Raw genomic sequence first — 21,339 nt, 5'->3', positions numbered from 1 at the left:
GCACGACCTCATATTTTAGAAAGCTATCTAGTTTCCCAAAAGTAATAGTTTCGAAGTAACAAGTACAAAAGTTTAAAACCTTTCTGAAGAGCTCTGTTTTTCCTGGAACAAACATTTCGTATATATACGGGGCAGAGCCGGATGGGCAGTATTTCTGGTGGCGATGCAGGCCACAAATGGGGAAATGCACTGCCAAAATCCGATTTCAGATAGCTATGATCCGGCACCTGGGAACAACTATCTCGGAAACGGCTTTTCGCGCCTGCTGCTGTCGTAAGCATTTACGGAAAGCGGCTCACGGACGGTGAAACGTTGAGTAGCGACACCTTGTCACAGAATGTAGACGTCGGAAGCTTACCTACTTTACTGCATACCGCAGGATATGCGGCGATCCGTGGCAGATCTGACGACAGAGTACAGCGCTGGAGCAGCCACAAGTGTTTCGGAGCACATTGTTCAGTGCCCGTTGTTGAACATAGCGGTATGCATGATACGATCCTTTGGTGTTTCCATGTTGACCGAACGGCATCGTCAGTTGCCACCGTTTCATTGAGAGTGGACCTTGGATCGGATGTCTTGTTACACCACGTCGATGGTTACGTCCAGGTTTGCCGCCGTTTTCCAGCCGGACGGCTGCTCGGTATCTACACCACGCTACACGCTGGCCGGTAGAGGTCTTGGCCTCCAAAGGCCCTGTAGTAGTAATCGAAGTCACTATGACAGCTGTGGGCTTAATGGACATTATTGCGGACCATCTGCATCCCTTCGTAGTTGATGCCGTCTCTGACAGGTATGACGTCATCCGACAAGTTCGGCAAGATCACTGTTCGCGCCACAAGGCCACAAACGTCCCAGAGGGTTTTGAGAAGCACGATAGCGGAATCATGTTGATGTCGTGGTCATCATATTCGCCTGATGTGAACATAATGTATCACACCTGTTTCACGCCTGTAATTTATGGGAATTGCGCAGTCTGTCTGTAGACATCTGGTGCCCCTTCCAGAGATCGTTATATAATGTTTCTGGAATGTGACGCGAAAAGTCGAATTAACGCACATTGCAGCCTTCTACCCGGCGTACGCAATGCCACAGCGGTGTCGTAGCTAGTCGAAGAACATCGGGTCCTTCTTAGGACAGGTGAGCCGCGGTGAACTGGAGTGATAGCGGCGACAGCGACTGGAACTCCCAAACACACTGCTTTGGTTAAGCCGCGGAGTGCGGCTTTTATCCTGATGGTTAGTGATACTAAACTCCGCGCTATTTGTTCCACGTGCTAGCGACCTCTGCAATAGGCCACTAGAATTTCCTGGTGTACTTGCTACGCCTGGTGCATCGGCCATCCTGTGTAGCTTGAGTACTGTGACGGAAGTCTAGTTTGCAGGGGTTACGACTCACGGTCATACCGTGAACAAGAACTATTGTAGTGGCCTGTTCGAGGAAGTGAGGATACTAGATGCAGCTTCGCAATACAGCTATTCCTTAACATATTTGTTATAAATAATACGATGTTTCTTTTCTAATCCGCCAGCTCGGACCATGGAACCAATACTAGAAATAAGAATAATCTTGACAAATATTTAGTCATTTGTTTTGGTTCAACAGGGTTCCATTATTCAGGAATACACGTTTTCAATAACTTGCATCCATACATAAAACGTTTAAGAGAGATGCAAGCGATTTCTTGATGGCCAACTCCTTCTACTGCACTGACGAATTTATTAGCGGAGCAGAGTGATGTACATATTATTAGTAATATAAAATAATTTCAGTATCACATAAAATCTGACTCCTGCACATCTTCAGTACATTAATGTGATCAGTGTAAATAAATACTGCGAACTGCTTTCTGTTTGATGTTGTGTGGCTACAAGAGACTAAAACGTAACATGTGCACCCTAGTATATTATCCGTTAACACTTTTGACTTAAATTTGTTATTACCTATAGAATGAAATTGACCCATTCTACATCCATGACGACAACATAGGATATGTGGAAGGGACATTAGGACATGTCGTTTTAGGGTTCTGTACCTTAATCGGTAAAAACGGAGACCTTATAGGAGCACTTGGTTGTCAGTTTCTCAGGAACAGAGACAGATACTTCAAATACTGTCTACGGTCTCTTGGTAGCGGGAACAATTCAAGCTTCTAACTCAGTACAATGAAAAGATATGGCCGTCTCTGAAAACACCCTTCCCTCAGGAATGGGCAGAGGTATCAAGTTGAAATATGTATCAGTTAATAAACTCTACGGTCCCTAGGTGGCATATACAATTCAAGCTTCTACACTGAAGAACCAAAGAAAGTGGTACACCTATCTAATATCGTGTAGGGCCTCTGCAAGCACACAGAATAGCCGCAACACGACTTGGCGTGGACTCATGTCTGAAACAGTGTTGGAGGGTACTAACACCATGAATCCGGCAGGGCTGGCCATAAGTCCGTAAGAGCCTCCAAGAAATGTTCAAATGTGTGTGAGTTCCTAAGGGACCAAACTACTCAGGTCATCGGTCCTTAGACTTACACACTAGTTAAACTAACTTGTGCTAAGAACAATACACACACCCATGCCCGGGGAGGACTCGAATCGTCGGCGGAAGGGGCCGTGCAGTCCGTGACAAGGCGCCACAGAGCCTCCACCAGCTTGAACAGTCCCCTGCTGACATGCAGGTTTCATGGATTCATGAGGTTGTCTCCATACCCGAACACGTCCATCCGCTCGATACAATTTGAAACGATACTCGTCCGACCAGACATCTGGTTTCCAGTCATCGACAGTCCAATGTTGGTGTTGACGGGCCCAGGCGAGGCGTGAAGCTTTGCGTCGTGCAGCCATCGTGGGTACACGAGTGAGCCTTCGGCTCCGAAAGCCCATATCGTTAACGTTTCGTTGAATGGTTCGCACGCTGACACTTGCTGATAGACCAGCACTGAAATCTGCTCCAATTTGCGGAAGGGCTATACTTCTGTCGGGTTGAACGATTCACTTCAGTCGTCGTTGTTCCCGTTCTTGCAGGATCTTTTTCCAGCCGCATCAATGTCGGAGACTTGATGTTTACCGGATTCCTAGTATTCACGGTACATTCGTGAAATGGTCGTACGGGAAAGTCCCCTCTTCATCGCTATCTCGGAGATGTTGTGTCTCATGACTCGTGCACCGAATGTAACATCACGTTAAAAGTCACTGAAATCATCAAGATTGTAGCAGCAGTAATTGATCTTGTTGTCTTACACAGGCCTTGCCGACCATAGCGTCGTATTCTGCCTATTTACAGATCTCTGTATTTGAATAGCCATGCTTATATCAGTTTCTTTGGCGCTTCAGTGTAAGTCAATAAGTCAATGTAATAAAGAGACACCTTTTCCTCAGGAAGATGAAATATATATCACACATTAAGGTGTACGGTCCGTTCGTGGTGTAAAACACTCAACCTTCTAAGTCAATCCAGTCAAAAGGTACGATCTTTTGTGGCACATATTTTGATACTCGCAAATTGACTCATCAAAACCTATAGATGAATTACCTACACACACAATGAAGTTTCTATGCAACCCTCAAAGCGTGAGTCTTACGCGCATTTATCAGGCTTTTTGTACAAACATGTATTATGTATTCCCGCTTTATGATATGTCCTACAAGACTGGGTGTATCTTCAGTATGAATCTATGGAGCAAGAAGTATATCATATCGTGTCCGCTGGCTACCTCTTATATAACCTGTACCTGGAAGACAACAATATTCACACTTTCCTTTTGCATAGACACTGTACTACTTGTGCTTGGGCTCCAACGATATTGACATTATTCATGTTGTTCTGCAGAGTGCGTCTAGTACTTCCATCTTAGACGTGAATATTTCTGTGCGTTATGCTCCGTTTCACAGAAACCGTAGACTACCTTTGTGTGAGAGGAAACAACATACATACATCGCCCTTTTATTTCCGAGAAACGTTCACCACACGCCCCTGGGAGGTAAACAATCTCCACGTGATGTTATTGTCCGTTTTCTGTTGCAGAGAACCTGCAGTACCTGCGCCTGGGGGACAACAACATTCACACCGTGCCCAGCGAAGCTCTGCGTCGCTTGCACCGCCTCCGCCACTTGGACCTCCGCGCCAACAACATCAGCTCCATCTCTGACGACGCTTTCTTGGGCTTTGGTGACACCATCACATTCCTGAACCTGCAGAAGAACGAGTGAGTATACAATTCAGAGCTTTGTCAATTTCGTTTCGATTCTTATGAGACAGACAGTATATCTTTGTGTCAAACTGACAAATTTTCAGAGGTCTCCAACAAAAGAAGATTATACTGAAGACAGTCCTGCTATTTATCAGAAAATATTTTATCTGCAGCAGATTCTCGTAGCAGATACGAACGTAGAAGGAGTACGAAAGCAAATTTCGAATTTCCATTCTCCTCTTTTTCACGTTTTCATCTTGCGACATGAGATGCATTCGGATCACCTGCAATTTCGGCAACCACGTGTTTAATGCATCTCAATATCTGCCAAACAAATTTAGTCTTATATAGTACATGAATATAAGTCGTGAAGTCTCGTGTGCTATTGTATGTGATATCGTGTTGCTCAATATTCCTCTCTGCATAGTGCTGATAAATTATGATTGTCATTAAACATGGAAAAAATTTTAATATTTTTTTCAAACTATTATTGAATAGTGTTAAAGAATGGTGAAACAGAAGAACTATGTTATTTACAGCACTTGTGATGACAATCTGAAACAATTTAAAAACCACTCAAATGTTTGGTGAAATTATTTGCCTACAGGAAACAAAAGTGGGTTAGGAGAAACATTTGAGGTGCCTTAGTATGATACTTAATGCATCCTGTATGTATGAGGTATCGAACGAGAATGTACATTCTCTTTCCTGATATTTGAAGGATTCTCTGTTGAAAAAAAAATTTTGGGTGAAAAAATTGTAGGAGCTTTTTACACCTTCAGGCGGAAATGATAGAAATATGCCAAGATCACCCAACAGTAGACGGCACGGTTTACATTGTCCATCACACAAATACAGGAGGAACATTTATAAAACCGACAAACTGAAGGGACATATTACCGACTGGAAATGAAGGAAGAAAGATCCGATGAACGTGTGCCCGGAAATGGATCGTTGCCACTGTGGATGGGGCTGACGAATGAAGTTCCTCTGACCACGTGTCGTGTGTTCCTTGTGTGTTGTAGGCTATGTGATTGACGCAGGGTACTGTAAGCAGCAGAATGGTCTCTTATTCATGTCGGGGACAAGCCGAAATGGTGTCTGTGTACGGTCAAGCCGACGAAACGGTCGAGCGGCAGCACGGCTATGTCAAAATACGTATTCTCACAGACACCAACCACATAACACTACATTTCAAGCCCTTTTCGGGAGTTTGTGTGATGGTGGGTCCATTCAGACAGACGAAAGTGCAAGGAGGCGGCGGACTGTCCTTACACTAAATATGGGAATTGTACTACAGGTCATCTCAATATCCTGTACAACCGGTTCTCCAAATCTGTTGTACACGCAGTCCGCACTTCTCTGCACGTTCGACTGTCTGAAAGGAACCATCATCACACAAACGCCCGAAAAGGGCTTGAAATATAGTGTTATGTGGGTGGCGTCTTATATCGGTGCTGCTTCTCGACCGTTTCCATCTGTCTGGCTGTATACAAACACCATCTCGACTTGTTCTCGAAATGAATACGGGACCATTTTGCTGCTCACAGTACGCTGCGTCAATCACACAGTCTGCCACATACAGGGAACGCAAGGCCCATGGTCAAAGGAACTGTCATTCGTCAGTTCATTTCCGGATACGTGTACGTAGGACATTTTTTCCTCCATTTCCAGTCAGTATCCGTCCGTGCATTTGTCACTTTTATTAACGTTCACTATTTTTACTGTAGCACTCAATAAAGATGTCTACCTCCGTAGTTGTCTGTTCAGACCGGCTGGCTGCCATGCAGAACCTGGGTTCGATCCCCGGTACTGTCAGAGATATTTTTATGATGAGAGGACTGGAACGGGGTGATACCAGTTGAGGAGTTACCTGAGTGAGAGGTACGTACTAGCACACGATATGCTAAACGGACATTGGCTGGGAGAGCGGTGTCCTGACCTCCACTCTTAGGTACAGCATCCAGATGACGTCATTCGTGAAAATGAAATCGCGCCGGCAGGCCCCGATTAACTCGTATGTAGTCGGAATGGAAGCTATCATTCTTCAAAATTAACAGATTCTATGTCTGCCCCCGGTATCCAAGTGGAGCCGGCATGGTAGCTCAGCGTGTTCGGTCAGAGGGTTAGCTGCCCTCTGTAATAAAAAAACCTGAGTTAACGGATCAACGACGAACTAAAACGGGTGTCTTGCGACGTCCGCCCCGAACAGATGAAACGAACGAAAACGAACAAAATGGAATTAAAAAAAAAAAGTGGTCAGCGCGACAGAATGTCAATCCTAAGAGCCCGGATTCGATCCCCGGGTGGGTAGGAGATTTTGTTCGCTCAAGGACTAGGTGTTCCGTTGCCCTAATCATCATCATTTCATCCCCATCAGCGCGCAAGTCACCGAAGTGGCGTCAAATCGAAAGACTTGCACCCGGTCAACGGTCTACCCGCCGGGAGGCCCTCGTCACACGACATTTAAATTTAACAGATTCTAAACTACTAAACAACGGACTTTACGTTATCTTGGCATTTAATTTGGTGTGCATGATTTCGAACTTCGTTCAAAGGCAGGTCAAATATGACTCTAATCTGTTTTATTTCTTAGTTTTAGAAATATCGTTTCAGTAAACATATGACTTTTATAAATAAATTTCTTTTTATTTTCAAGTTTTGTTCTTCGAATACGTCATCATTGACTGGTGGTTGGAATTCTTTATTCACTTAAAGAACGGGGTTTTCAATCATGGTTCTGTCTTCATCAGAATCAGACGTCTCTGCCTTCAATGTTCCTGAAGGATCTTCCAAGTTTATCAAGCTTCTTTTGTGGTCGGCTTCCTTTTATGCACCTCGTTTGATGCATGAGGTATTCTGTAGTCGAGGCAGCATAAGAAGGTCCCTGTTGGCACCCTTCGACTATGAAATGTTAACGGCTGCAGAATAAATGATAGTCATCAAAAGAGCTGCAATAACAGTGAGGCATTACCATAAAAAAGTTTACAGACTCTCTTCCCTAGAGCCTTATGTTCTCGTAATATCCTGATTTTAGTACCTGATTCGAACGAACCCATTTTGACCCTCAATTATAATACCAGTGAAACTTTCTATGCGTAAAACAGCTGAGCCTTGAAGTGATGAACCTTTTGACATTTCATTTACTAAAGTAACAGCAGCCGTTCGAAAAATATTTCAATTTTCCTCTAAATCACAAATGAAGTTTTGCTTAATTTTCCTGACATATTCCAGCAAATTAAAACTTTTTTTTTCAATACTGCACTTCACGACGGTACATTTGTTCATTTACCATTCTTCATTTGCCTATGAAAATTGGGACAAAAATTTGTGGGGAGTCATGATTTCTTTAGATTGAAACATTTGGCCAACGTGCTGCTTTATACACTTAGGTATTTTATGTGAGAAACAGCATAAAAGAATCATAAAAACTCTGAATTTAACCTGAAAAGATTAAAGGTAAATATGGAGAAAAACAGAATTACGTGCCTAAATCAGCATTTTTGGAAGCTTCCACACTGCTCAGAATCAAATAATAGCTTGAATGTGTCACTGAAAAGTGGCAATCCAGTCAGATTACAGACCGAGTGCGAACTGATATGCGTTGTAGACACGCGATGTGCCGTGTTTCCGAAGATAACGCCAGCTGGTATATTTGGCGGGATCCTCGTATCACCTGAAAAACGCCAAAATGTGCCAGTCATGATGTACCAATAACTCTGCATTCTCATTAACAGATTACAGCCCTGGCGGTACCATAGTTTTATCATTTTCATGAAACTTCAAGACATGCTCTTAGTTATATCGGATATCGTATCGTCATTGACCTACCATTGTATCCTAAATCAGACTCGTTGTACATGTCCGATAGTTCTTCGCCCTACGACTTACTCGTGACGCTCGTCCATTTCTTAATACACAATACCTTTGATGTCAGCTATATTTTTATGAATTGACCCTTTTTAGTGACACGATCAAGTAACATTAGATTCGATGTTGCGTGAAGGCTTCACAAAATACTGATATAGCTACGTAGTTCTGATTCTTTTCTAGATTTAATCTGATCGTCTTGAGCACAGCACTGAATGGAAGCAAAGTATGGACCACGAAAATACAGGAAGCAATAAACAAGAAGGAATCAAAGGATATTGTTATTAAAAAAATGTAAATAATAAGGTGGCCGCATAATGTACGAAATTAAGAGATCCTGTAAAGGATAAGCGAAGAAAATAGTTAATGAAACCGTTACTAAAAAAGGGCACGTCAGTGAATAATCTGTTGGAGCATCGCTGAATAGTTATCATCGTGCTGAAGGGAGCATATAAAACAACTGGACGGCTGTAATTCTACTTCACTTTCACTGAGGATTAGCAATGTCGCCGGCGAATCTTATCGTTGATATTCTTTCACTCTAATTTTTAATTCCTCTCTTGAACCTTTCTTTTATTTCCGTCACTGCTTCTCTGCCATGCATCCGAGCACTCCTTTCAGGGTCTTCCAGTCTTATTGTTCCCTCTTGGTTCTCCTGCGTGTTGTATATTACTCATCTTTCCCTATAGGTTATCCCTACTTTTCTCACAATTTCGAAAACCATCCACTATTTTACATTGTCGAACGCTACAGCCGGCCCCTGTGGCCCAGCGGTTCCAGGCGCTTCAGTCCGGAACCGTGCTGCTGATACGGTCGCAGGTTCGAATCCTGCGTCGGGCATGGATGTGTGTGATGTCTTTAGGTTACTTTAGTTTAAGTAGTTCTAAGTCTATGGGACTGATGACCTCAGATGTTAAGTCCCGTAGTACTTAGAGCCATTTGAGCCATTTGAATCGAACGCTTTTACCATGGTGACAAATCAAGTGAAAGTGTCTCGATTTGTCTTCAGTCACGCTTACATTATCAACAGCAACGTCGGAATACCCCTTTGGTGCCTTTACGTTTCCTAAAGCCAAAGTGACCGTAAACTAATAGATTTTGTTTTCCATTCCGCATATTATTCGCGTCAGCAACTTGGATGCATGAGCTTTTAAGCTGATTGTGCGATAATTCTAACACTTGTTGGCTCTTGCTGTATTCGGAATTGTATCGATGATATTTTTCCGAAAGTCTCATGATATACCGCCAGGCTCATACGTATTATACACGAACGTGAAGAGAAATTTTATTGTTACTTTCTCCAATGATTTTAGAAATTCCAGTGGAATGTCATCTGTCCCTTCTGCCTTATTTCACCTTAAGTCTTCAAAAGCACTTTTAAATTCTGATGCCAATACTGGATCCCATATCTCTTACTATCGACTCCTGTTTCATCTTCTTTTACGCCATCAGACAAGTCTTCCCAGTAGTAGAGACCTTCAGTGCACTCTTTCCACTTGTCTGCTCTCTCTTGTGCATTTAACAGTTGAACTCCCTTAGCGTTCTTAATGTTACTGCCCTTGCTTTTAATTACGCCGAAGATTGGGAAGATTGGTTTGACTTCTGTATATGCTGAGTCCGTCCTTCCGACACTTGTTTCCTCTTCGCTTTATTCACATTTTTTTATGAGGCAATTTTGCCTTAGCTTCCTTGAACTTAATATTTTGTTGCTAAATTACTTATATTCCTGTTTTCCTGAAGTTCCTTGAAAACTTAAGCACTTTCTTCTTTCGTCGACCAGCTGAAGTATTAGTTCTGTTACTCATAGTTTCCTCGGTATCTTCCTTGCACCTATAGTTTTCTTTCCAAGTTCTGTGATTGCCAGTTTTGTAGATGTCCATTCCTCTTCAGCTGAACTGGCTGCTGGGCTACTCTTTATCGCTGTATCTATATCCTCACAGAACATCAAGCGTGTCTGTTCTTCCTAAGTATTTCTGTATCTCACTTCTTACACATTGTTTCTTCCTGGCTAGTTTCTTTAATTTTCAGTCTCCTCTTCCTCATTACAAAAGTGTGTTCTGAGTCTGTATTTGCTCCTGGATATGCCTTACAATCCAAAATATGAGTCCGGTTCTCTAATTGACCATGAAGTAATCTATCTAAAATTTTACCGTATCTCTGGCCTTTTCCAGCTATACACATCCCTCTTCTGATTTTTGAACAGAGTATTCACTATTACTGTCTGAAATGTATTGCAGAGCTCCATTAGTCTTCCTCCTCTCTCATTCCTACCACCAAGTCCATAGTCTCTCGTAACCCTTTCTTCTACTACTTCCCCTACAATTGCATCCCAAACCTCCATGACCATTAGGTTTTCATCTCCCTTTATGTACTGAATTAGCCGTTGAACATCCACAGATGTTTTCTCTATTCCTTCATCTTCTTTTGAAGTCAGCATGTATACGTGAACTATTGTTGTCGGTGTTGGTTTCCTGTCGATTCTGCTAAGAAAAGCCCTATCACTCAGTTGCTCACAGTAACTCACTCTCTTCCTTACATTCCTATTAAAAACGAATCCTACTCCAGTTATACCATATTTTGCTAATGTTGGTATCACCCTACACTCAGCTGACCAGAAATCCTTGCCTTCTTTCCATTTCACCTCACTGACTCCCACTGTATCTAGATCGGGTCTTTAAATTTCCTTTTCAGATTTTTAAGCTTCCCTACTTCGTTCAAACTTCTGACATTTCACGTCCAAATTCGTAGTACGTTATCCTTTCGTTAGTTATTCAATCTTTTTCTCATAGTCACCTCCCCCTCGGCAGTCCCCTCCCGGAGATCCGAAGGGGGGGATTAGTCTGGAATTTTTTGCCAGTGGAGGGATCATCATGACACTTCCCCGGTTACAGGCCACATGTCCTGTGGATACACGTTACGTGCCTTTAACGCAGTGGTTTCCTTTGCCTTTGGTTTCCATTGACTTGTGCATCCTCGTGCCGTCAGTTGATGAACATAAGTGATGAATGGTCACAGTGATATATTAACTGTGAAATACGCCATACTTTGTGTTAATGGTTTCTCACTGTGTGCAATGTCAGCCATATTATGTATTTTCCAGATGTACTCGTATCTTGTAATGCGACAACTAATCTATAAGACCAGAAATATGTATTTCAACGATGTCATGTCACGGACAGGCCACTTCAACAGGCTCTTATGAATGGGTGCAAATGCCGAAATCGTGATCGTGTAAAATAAATGAACAACTAACAATGAAACGGCCCGAATTTCTTTCAAAAAATGTGACACCACACGAAGAAAAGATCATAAGTAATACGTTATCCCGCAAAATGCTCTCTTGAAATTTCGATACAGTACCGTAGTAAATCTCTTCGTGAAGCGCAACGCCTCTTTTGTAACATCTGCCAATGGAATTTGTTAAACACCTCTTCAACGCTCTCGCGACGACTAAAGAAGCCGGTGCCGAAATGCGTCGCTCTTCGTTGGACCTTCTCTACCTCTTCTATCAGTCCTACAGGGCAAGGATCCCCAGACTGATGAACAATATTTAAGAACCAGTGAACAAGCGCCTTATATGCCACTTCTTTCGTGGATTTGTTACAGTACGTCATGTTTCTGCTTAAGAATCCCAGTCTGGCATCCGCTTTTCGTACTGTTAATTTTATGTGGTCATTCCACTTAAGGTCGCCCTGGGTAGTTGCTTCTAGATATTTCACTGTAGATAAATCTTTCTAGCAGTTTCTGATCAATTGCGTAATTGTTCAGTAGTATCTTTCTTTTTCTACGTATGCGCAATACGTTGCAGTTATTCACGTACAGCGTCAAATGCTAGAGCCTCTACCATTAATTAGTCTTGGCGTGCCCTAGCGAAGTGTGTTGACCCTTGCTATCCATAATGTATGAGGGCTACTTCTCTTTCTTTAAAGATCCTATGGGAAAAAATAAAAAATGTTTTTTTTGCAACATCTGCAGCATTGACACGAAGCAGGCAATGCCTCATTTCCTCCAATCGCCTGATCTACTCGCTGAACAAGATCATCGGTTGACACTCGCTTCCTTTCCTTACCACGTGTTTAACGCACATCTGTACATCGTGCTACAAAGTTCCTGGACGATTTCCGCATACTGTTGTCACGCATTACAGTTCCGTTATGTGGGCTGCATGAAATCAGGCAGAACCCCTCAGTATGAAGAAATCGAATAACAGCATGCACTTCACAGTTGTTATTGGCATCTTTATGTGATCAGTGTGCGCTCAGAACTGAAAAGTGCGACTAGACGCGATCCACAGGCATACTAGAGACACAGCAGATCTCGAGAAACGTTCATCAGGTTTTCGCTATGATTTTAATTTCGTGACACAGCAGACCTTGAAAAAATATAGCCCTCGTATGCTAATGACATGGTAAAGAATATTGACAGTAAGCTGTAACGAAGTAATATATGAGAAAATGTACACAAATATTCATTCAGTCTTGATAAGATTTCAAAGTTGGCATGCTACGTTCCTACCCTGTTGGCTGAGTCGGATGCTGTTCAACGACACCGACCGCCGTACACTAAGGGATATGGACATGTGTTGCTATGTGAAATATGCATGTTCTGACCCACTCTATCAGCCCTCTCATTTTCTACATTCATTTCAGATACACCCCATCTATATAATGTGTGCGTGTGCATGTGTGTGTGGGGGGGGGGGGAGGGGGGGGGGAGATCAGTTCTGTCATAGACACATATAGAAGAGCCAGAGAAAATTGTACGCCTGCCTATTGTGTAGGACCCCCGCGAGCACGCACTCGCAACAGTGCCACAACACGATAAGGCATGGACTCGACTGATGTCTGAAGTAATGCTATAGGGAATTGACACCATGAATCCTTCACGGCTGTCCATAAATCCGTAAGAGTACGAGGAGATGCAGATTTCTTCTGAATATCACATTGCAAGACATCCCAGACAGGCTCAATTATGTTCATGTAGGGAGTTTAGTGGCCAACGGAAGTGTTTAAACTCAGAAGAGTGTTCCTGGCGCCAATCTGTAGCCATTCTAAACATGTGTCGCAGTGTCCTGCTGGAATTGTCCAAGTCCGACAGAATGAACAATGGACATGAATGGATCAGACAGAATGCTCACGTACGTGTCACCTGACATAGTGGTATCTAGACGTATCAGGGGCCTCATCTTACTCCAACCACACACGCCCCGCACCATTACAGAGCCTCCACCAGCTTGAACAGTCCATATGCAGGGTCGTGTACACGAGGTTCGTCTGATCAGGCAACATGTTTCCAGTCATCTACAGTCCACTGTCAGTGTTGACAGGCCCAGGTGAGGTGTAAGGCTTTGTGTAATGCAATTATCAAAAGTACGCGAGTGAGCCTTCAGCTCAGAAAACCCAATTCGATGATGTTTCATTGAATGGTTTGCACGCTGGCATTTGTTGATGGCCCAGAGTTGAAATCTGCAGCAATCTGCGGAAGTGTTGCACTTCTATCAAGTTTATTCCCTTCAGCCGTCGTTGGTCCCGTTTTTGCAGGATCTTTTTCCGGCCGCAGCGATGTCGGAGATTTGATCTATTACCAGATTATTGATATTTACGGTACACTCCTGAAATGGTCGTACGGGAATATCTCCTCTTCATTGCTAGCAGCAGTTACCGATAATACAACTGTGGCAGAGACCTGTTGTCTTATATAGAAGTTGCCGACCGCCGTGCCGTATTCTGTCTGTTTATATATCTCTTTATTTGAATACGAGTGTCTATACCAGTTTCTTTGGCGCTTCAGTGTAGGTATCTATATATACATAATGTGTATGTGTGTGTGTGTGTGTGTGTGTGTGTGTGTGTGTGTGTAGTATCTGTTGTTCTGTCGAACCTATCCAACAGAACAGACACCAGATATCAGTGTCGATGTAGACGTAGACGGGAATAGAGAATTACCATTCCCTATGCCTGTCAGATCCCGAACAGAAAAAAGTCCTTTGCCACAAGGAACTGAATCGCCTTCCCTCGCTCCAGCGCCAGACCACTGCTTCCGACGGCTGGCTGCTGAGTCGGTAGTGAGCGCAGGTGCGAAGAGTGCGCCATGTGGATTAGCGGGCTGTCTCAGCAATGTGTGTGGTGGGGAGCCATTGCCGAGGAAGCGGCCGTAAAGCCGTGAGCCGAGGCACGGAAAGGAGAGGGGTGGCCCGCGTTTACGGTCGTCACGTCGCCAAGCAGCGGCGATAAAGCCGCCGGATTAACTCCCCAGGGGCGGTGAATTACGGAGCGCCGCCAGACGAGACGAGCGGAAATATTTTCGCCCTAATTCCCGGAAGGCGTCTGCGTCGTCGGCACCCCTCTCTCCTCCGTAACTTCTCTCTCCGCTAATAGATCACCCGAGTACACTGCAATGCTGCCATCTGGCCCGTCTGCGTGTGGCGCCACTGAAATGAGCCGGGAACCTCGTGCTGGTTTTATGGCAGGCACGTTTGAGAACTATAAGGTGCGAATCATCAGTTTTCTTCATCGTACTGGCTACACAATGATGTTTATGGAGTGCAACCGATAGTCGTTTACAAGCAAGCGGGATATTTCACCTGGTCTTCAGGTGAGACGTTGAAGACAGATCGTCTGCACTGTTTTTTACCGTGCTATATGCGTTCCGCTCATGTTTCGTGATCGTAACTGCAAGACCACCCACAATGGCAGCTGGCAGAACCGCTGTAAGTCATCACTGCAACAAGACCATGCACACCTGTCAGACCTCGGGCATGCTGGTCTGCCATACACAGCTGCGACTACTGCAATACTGGAATGTTGTGACCGCTCAGTGTCATTCAATACGATCACGACTACACCCCTCGATCGACGTCAGCACTCGTGATGTCACTCGCCTTCATACATGGCAATGGATGTTTGAAAATTCGTGACGCTAGCTAAATGGTCGTCAATTGATTTAAATGTTTCCAGAATGAGATTTTCACTCTGCAGCGGAGTGTGCGCTGATATGAAACTTCTTGGCAGATTAAAACTGTGTGGCCGACCGAGACTCGAACTCGGGACCTTTGCCTTTCGCGGGCAAGTGCTCTACCAACTGAGCTACCGAAGCACGACTCACGCCCGGTACTCACAGCTTTACTTCTGCGTGAACCGCGAAAGGCAAAGGTCCCGAGTTCGAGTCTCCGTCGGCCACACAGTTTTAATCTGCCAAGAAGTTTCAAGATTTAAATGTTGTTCCCGGCTGACTCTTAATTCAATTACTGCCACGGGGGTGAGGAGAAAGAACACATCCTGGTGGTACCAGCATTATGCGTATTTAGATGTTCGATTAATCTGAATGGTTTGCAATGTTCCAGCGATTCTATTCGAACTCTATGCTGAAGTACCGACAAGGACCATTTTCGCAGATAAACATGCAAGTACGTAATGGATATTCAGTTTCTCAATATAGATCGTCGCACTCACACTATATATCCACTGTAAGAACAATTTCTTGCATTTACATTTTTTTGTGTCCCACAATATTGGTTGACTAAATATTATGACGATACATTGCATACAACTTCCACAGATATTATTTACCATGTAGTCTAGACTACGTAATGAAGCCAAAATCGTGGATAAAATTGAAATCTAGTTTGTTTATTAACACATTTCTTTTCACTAACTAAATATGAAATATGAATCGGGATTGGGGGTGATGATCCCATCCTTCTTTTCAGTATTAAAATGGTCGATATCGTGTTCTGAATAACGCGTGTCAAACAATGTCCAAATATCGACACGACCCAGGCTATCAATTCGGCACTTAAATGTCTATTCTTCGCTCTCGAAATGTTCGATGTGATTGTCTTCCACACGCAGGGTTAAATTTAACGGTATATGCACTGTTTTTAGTATTTTAGGTCCCCGTTAATTAATATGTGGTAGTTAGTAAGCGAACTATTTTTGTGCTGGCGCGTTGTTTGTATCAGTTACCCCCGCAACCGTCCAAGGATAAGATTCTCTTAATGTTCCGCGCACACGTGTTTCACAATTTTATAAAATGCAGAATTACGTAAACTATAGCTTCCGTTGCGTACAACTTTCGTGGGTTCCACAACCATAGTAGTTTCCCAAGAGTATTTTTCCCAGCTAACACAAAGTTCGAATTATGTTGTCGGAATCGTCACACGTAATGTATTTTAATCGTGCCTGAAGAGTCTTTAAATAATCTCCTTAACGAATTTCGCAGTCACGTACCACTTTTTCATCGACTAGCCCGATCGCGATAACTGAAGGTAGAGAGCTCAATAATGTGTTACATGTTATTTTATATGTATTAAAAAACAAATGCAGAGGAGAGAGCAGATAGGTGGAAAGAATACATTGAAAGCCTCTATGAGGGTGAAGATTTGTCTGATGTGATAGAAGAAGAACCAGGAGTCGATTTAGAAGAGATAGGGGATCCAGTATTAGAATCGGAATTTAAAAGTGCTTTGGAGGACTTGCGGTCAAATAAGGCAGAAGGGATAGATAACATTCCATCAGAATTTCTAAAATCATTGGGGGAAGTGGAAACAAAACGACTATTCACGTTGGTGTGTAGAATATATGAGTGTGGCGATATACCATCTGACTTTCGGAAAAGCATCATCCACACAATTCCGAAGACGGCAAGAGCTGACAAGTGCGAGAATTATCGCACAATCAACTTAACAGCTCATGCATCGAAGCTGCTTACAAGAATAATATACAGAAGCAGGGAAAAGAAAATTGAGAATGCGCTATGTGACGATCAGTTTGGCTTTAGGAAAAGTAAAGGGACGAGAGAGGCAATTCTGACGTTACGGCTTATAATGGAAGCAAGGCTAAAGAAAAATCAGGACACTTTCATAGGATTTGACGACCTGGAAAAAGCGTTCGACAATATAAAATGGTGCAAGCTGTTCGAGATTCTGAAAAAAGTAGTGGTAAGCTATAGGGAGAGACGGGTCATATACAATATGTACAACAACCACGAGGGAATAATAAGAGTGGACGATCAAGAACGAAGTGCTCGTATTAAGAAGGGTGTAAGACAAGGCTGTAGCCTTTCGCCCCTACTCTTCAATCTGTACATCGAGGAAGCAATGATGGAAATAAAAGAAAGGTTCAGGAGTGGAATTAAAATACAAGGTGAAAGGATATCAATGATACGATTCGCTGATAACATTGCTATCCTGAGTGAAAGTGAAGAAGAATTAAATGATCTGCTGAACGGAATGAACAGTCTAATGAGTACACAGTATGGTTTGAGAGTAAATCGGAGAAAGACGAAGGTAATGAGAAGTAGTAGAAATGAGAACAGCGAGAAACTTAACATCAGGATTGATGGTCACGAAGTCAATGAAGTTAAGGAATTCTGCTACCTAGGCAGTAAAATAACCAATGACGGACGGAGCAAAGAGGACATCAAAAGTAGACTCGCTATGGCAAAAAAGTCATTTCTGGCCAAGAGAAGTCTACTAATATCAAATACCGGCCTTAATTTGAGGAAGAAATTTCTGAGGATGTACGTCTGGAGTACAACATTGTATGGTAGTGAAACATGGACTGTGGGAAAACCGGAACAGAAGAGAATCGAAGCATTTGAGATGTGGTGCTATAGACGAATGTTGAAAATTAGGTGGACTGATAAGGTAAGGAATGAGGAGGTTCTACGCAGAATCGGAGAGGAAAGGAATATGTGGAAAACACTGATAAGGAGAAGGGACAGGATGATAGGACATCTGCTAAGACATGAGGGAATGACTTCCATGGTACTAGAGAAGCTGTAGAGGGCAAAAACTGTAGAGGAAGACAGAGATTGGAATACGTCAAGCAAATAATTGAGGACGTAGGTTGCAAGTGCTACTCTGAGATGAAGAGGTTAGCACAGGAAAGGAATTCGTGGCGGGCCGCATGAAACCAGTCAGTAGACTGATGACCAAAAGAAAAAAAAAAAAAAAAAGAAAACAAACGCGCCCCTATATCTTATATCTTCCTGTCCCGCTTGGTCTTTGCTACTTTGATTTTTGTTACTTTTCATTATATTGCATCTTAGTAATACTGTGCAGTTACTGAAGTTTCGTATTACTTTCCCCTTTTTAATTCTTCCAAAATAGAGTCTATTTATCCCCATTTTAATTAATATGATACTAATTGACACGCATGCCCGCAAAGTACTGTCATAATGTGCGGGCACTCTCATTTGAAGTGATCAACAGATCAACATCGAACACCCCTCTACACAACTGGATGTCTTTTTTGGTAGTGCTGACACACTCGTCCACTAGTTAGGGTACTCAAAGGTTGCTCGCTGGATTCCTCGCCCCTTAGCAGAAGACCATAAAGAGCAACGAAGGATTATCTGTGTGGGGTTCCTTGTGCGTCACGATGGTGACGGCGACCATTCTTGGTCGAACATCGTCACAGATGATAAAATATGGGTTTACCACTTCGAACAGGAAACGAAATGGAAAGCCACGGAGTAGCGCCACAGCATCTCCACTCCGAAGAAAAACTTCCCTCAACCCTCAGCTGGTAAAGTAATGAGGACGGTCTTCTGGGACTCTGAAGAGGTTGTTTCGTTTGATGTCCTGCCTCATGGTACAACAATCAGCTCCCAGTAAATTGTAGAGACGATTTCACCTTGTTCGACGTCATAAGAATTGAGACGAACTTCTCCCTCTCCATGACAAGCAAGGCCTCACATGAGTCTAAGCACCCGACAGGAGCTCACAAAACTTCCTTGGACTGTTCTTCCTCATGCACCCAACATCACGGATCTCGCACCTTCCGACTTCCATTTGTTTGGCCCAATGAAGGATGCACTCAGCAAGAAGCAGCACGTGGATGATGGGGGGGTTACTGATGCACCAAGACGTTAGTTCCGACGTCGACCAGTAGAGTGGTCAGTGCGAGCATACATGCGCTCTCCGGAGGGTACACAAGCCCGTCGCATTGAACGGAGATTATATTGAAAAATAGCGTTTTACAGCCAGAGGAGAGGAGAATAACATGGCGTATTGGAATCCTGAATAAAACCGACCTGCTTTCAGGAAACAAGTGTTGCATTAATTATTAAACGCCCCTCGTTTGATAAGTAACATTCAGTATGAAACAAAATACAAGTATCAGTGCCATTAAATTTTAACTTTTCTTTATCAACTCTTCTCTACAGTAATAATTCACCAATCGACTGGAAAAACACATAGAAAAAAAATTAGCGTTAAGTGGTTGTGCAGGTGGTAATGCCGTACTGCTGGCCGCTGTGGCCGAACGGTTGTAGGCGCTTCAGTCCGGAACCGCGCTGCTGCTACGGTCTCAGGTTCGAATCCTACCTCGGGCATGGATGTGTGTGATGTCCTTAGGTTGGTTAGGTTAAAGTAGTTCTAAGTCTAGGGGACTGATGATCTCGGATGTTAAGTCCCATAGTGCTCAGAGCCAGTTGAACCATTTGAATGTCGTACTATATGCTTAGGTATTTTTAAACATAAAGCAGTCAAAACTTTTAGTCGATTTGTGAATGAATCAAAAGTTATTCTCGAATGAACGGGCCCAGTTCTCATCATCTGCGAAAAGTTTTAATTATCTGCTTTAAGATGAAGAAATCTTCGGCTGAGGCCCATGGTGTGGCACCTATTAGTAGAAGAACGACCAGAGAATGGTTCCAACGCTTCAAGAACGATGATTTTGACGTCGAAGACCGGCGTGGCAGTAGAAGAAACAAGGTTTTAGAAGATACTGAAACCGACGGAAACAATCACAGGATGTCGTATCGAAAGCAGTTTATGTGTTTGAGCCGAACACTGAAAGACAAGCGTCTACAATACAGCGATAGACATGAAAAGGCATTTCACACGTTGCCCCACTGCAGTCTGTTAACGAAAGTACAAGAATACAGAATAGGTTCGCGATATACGAATGGCTCGAAGGCTTCTTAAGCAGTAGAAGCGAGAACATCGTCCTCGAAAGCGAGTGTTCATCAGAAACAAGGATATTGTGAGAGGTGCCGCAAGGAAGAGTGAAATTTATATGGGCAGCAATAAGAAGCTGTTTGCTAATGACGCTAGGGTGCAGGGGAAGGTGTCGAGGTTGAGCGACTGTAGGTGGATAAAAGATGAACTAGACAAGATTCCTCGGTGGTGCGACGAATGGCAGCTAGCTCTAAACGCACAAATATGTGGGTTGACGTGGATGACTAAGTTCGGATTAACGGAAGACATCGAACCAATTCAAGGCTGGCTGCCAGATCTACTACAGGTAGGTTCGAACAACACGGGAGTATTACAGAGATGCTTCGGGAACGCAATGCGAATACCTGAAGGGAAGGCGACGTTCTTTTCGAGGAACATTATTAAGAAAATTTAGAGAACCGGCTTTTGAAACTGACTGCAGAATGGTTCTATTGCCGCTAACATACATTTTCGCAAGGACCACGAAGATACGAGGAATTAGGGACTATACGGAGGGATAGACACAGTCATTTTTCCTCTCTCTCTCTGTTTGCGAGCGGAATAGGAAAGGAAATGACTGGTAGTGGTACAAGGTACCCGCTACCAAGCATACCAAGCACCTAAAGGTGGCTTGCGGAGTATGTATGTAGACGTAATGGAGAACTAAGTACTTCGTGGCGTTATTAAAAAGTTTATCGTTCGGGAAACGCCCAGAAAAGGAGCCTTTGGTGACTGTGCGGTGACTCAGGCAACCAATGTTGCACCCGCATTGCCACAATGAACCGTTTACTGAAAGACAAGGTACGGGCAACTGTGTCACTCAGCAGTCTTTCCTCTCGTATCCCATCATTGCGGGATGCCTTCACTTGTGTAGTAAAAGACAATAATCGATGAAAAAGTAGCACAAAATTTACTTTTGATGATATCAGGTTGTGTCACAGCGTCAGTGATGACTTTTTTGGATGCAGTGTGGAGCAGCGGAATTTCAATTACCTAAGTGCTACAGGCAAAACTATTTTCAAGTATGATGGTTTGGGATGCCTCAAGCTACAGTGACCATTAATGACTGATTTTTGCTGACGGAACGTTAACAGACAAGATCCACAGAATTTATCCACCCTATTCTGATGATGCCTTGAGACGTCAGGGAGATATGTTATTTCAACTGGACAGTTCCCGTGCTCACACTTCAAATGGTTCAAATGGCTCTGAGCACTATGGCACTTAACTTCTGAGGTCATCAGTCCCCTAGAACTTAGAACTACTTAAACCTAACTAAGGACATCACACACCCATGCCCGAGGCAGGATTCGAACCTGCGACCGTAGCGGACACGCGGTTC

At 43.5% G+C, this 21,339-nt stretch overlaps 1 protein-coding gene across 1 annotated transcript in view; it reads left to right on the top strand.

Annotated features, from left to right (window-relative positions):
- The window catches only part of LOC124606118 (slit homolog 2 protein), a 627,832-nt gene that overhangs the window by 438,903 nt on the left and 167,590 nt on the right, over nucleotides 1-21,339 (top strand). Inside the window, exon 6 of the mRNA XM_047138082.1 lies at nucleotides 4,018-4,198. Within this exon, the coding sequence (XP_046994038.1) occupies nucleotides 4,018-4,198 (181 nt within the window). The remainder of the gene's footprint in view (nucleotides 1-4,017; nucleotides 4,199-21,339) is intronic.

Source organism: Schistocerca americana, chromosome 3 (assembly GCF_021461395.2).
Source record: "Schistocerca americana isolate TAMUIC-IGC-003095 chromosome 3, iqSchAmer2.1, whole genome shotgun sequence".
Classification (NCBI taxonomy): domain Eukaryota; kingdom Metazoa; phylum Arthropoda; class Insecta; order Orthoptera; family Acrididae; genus Schistocerca; species Schistocerca americana.
Note: the sequence above shows the minus strand (reverse complement) of the source record. Positions and strands in the feature narration are given on the sequence as shown.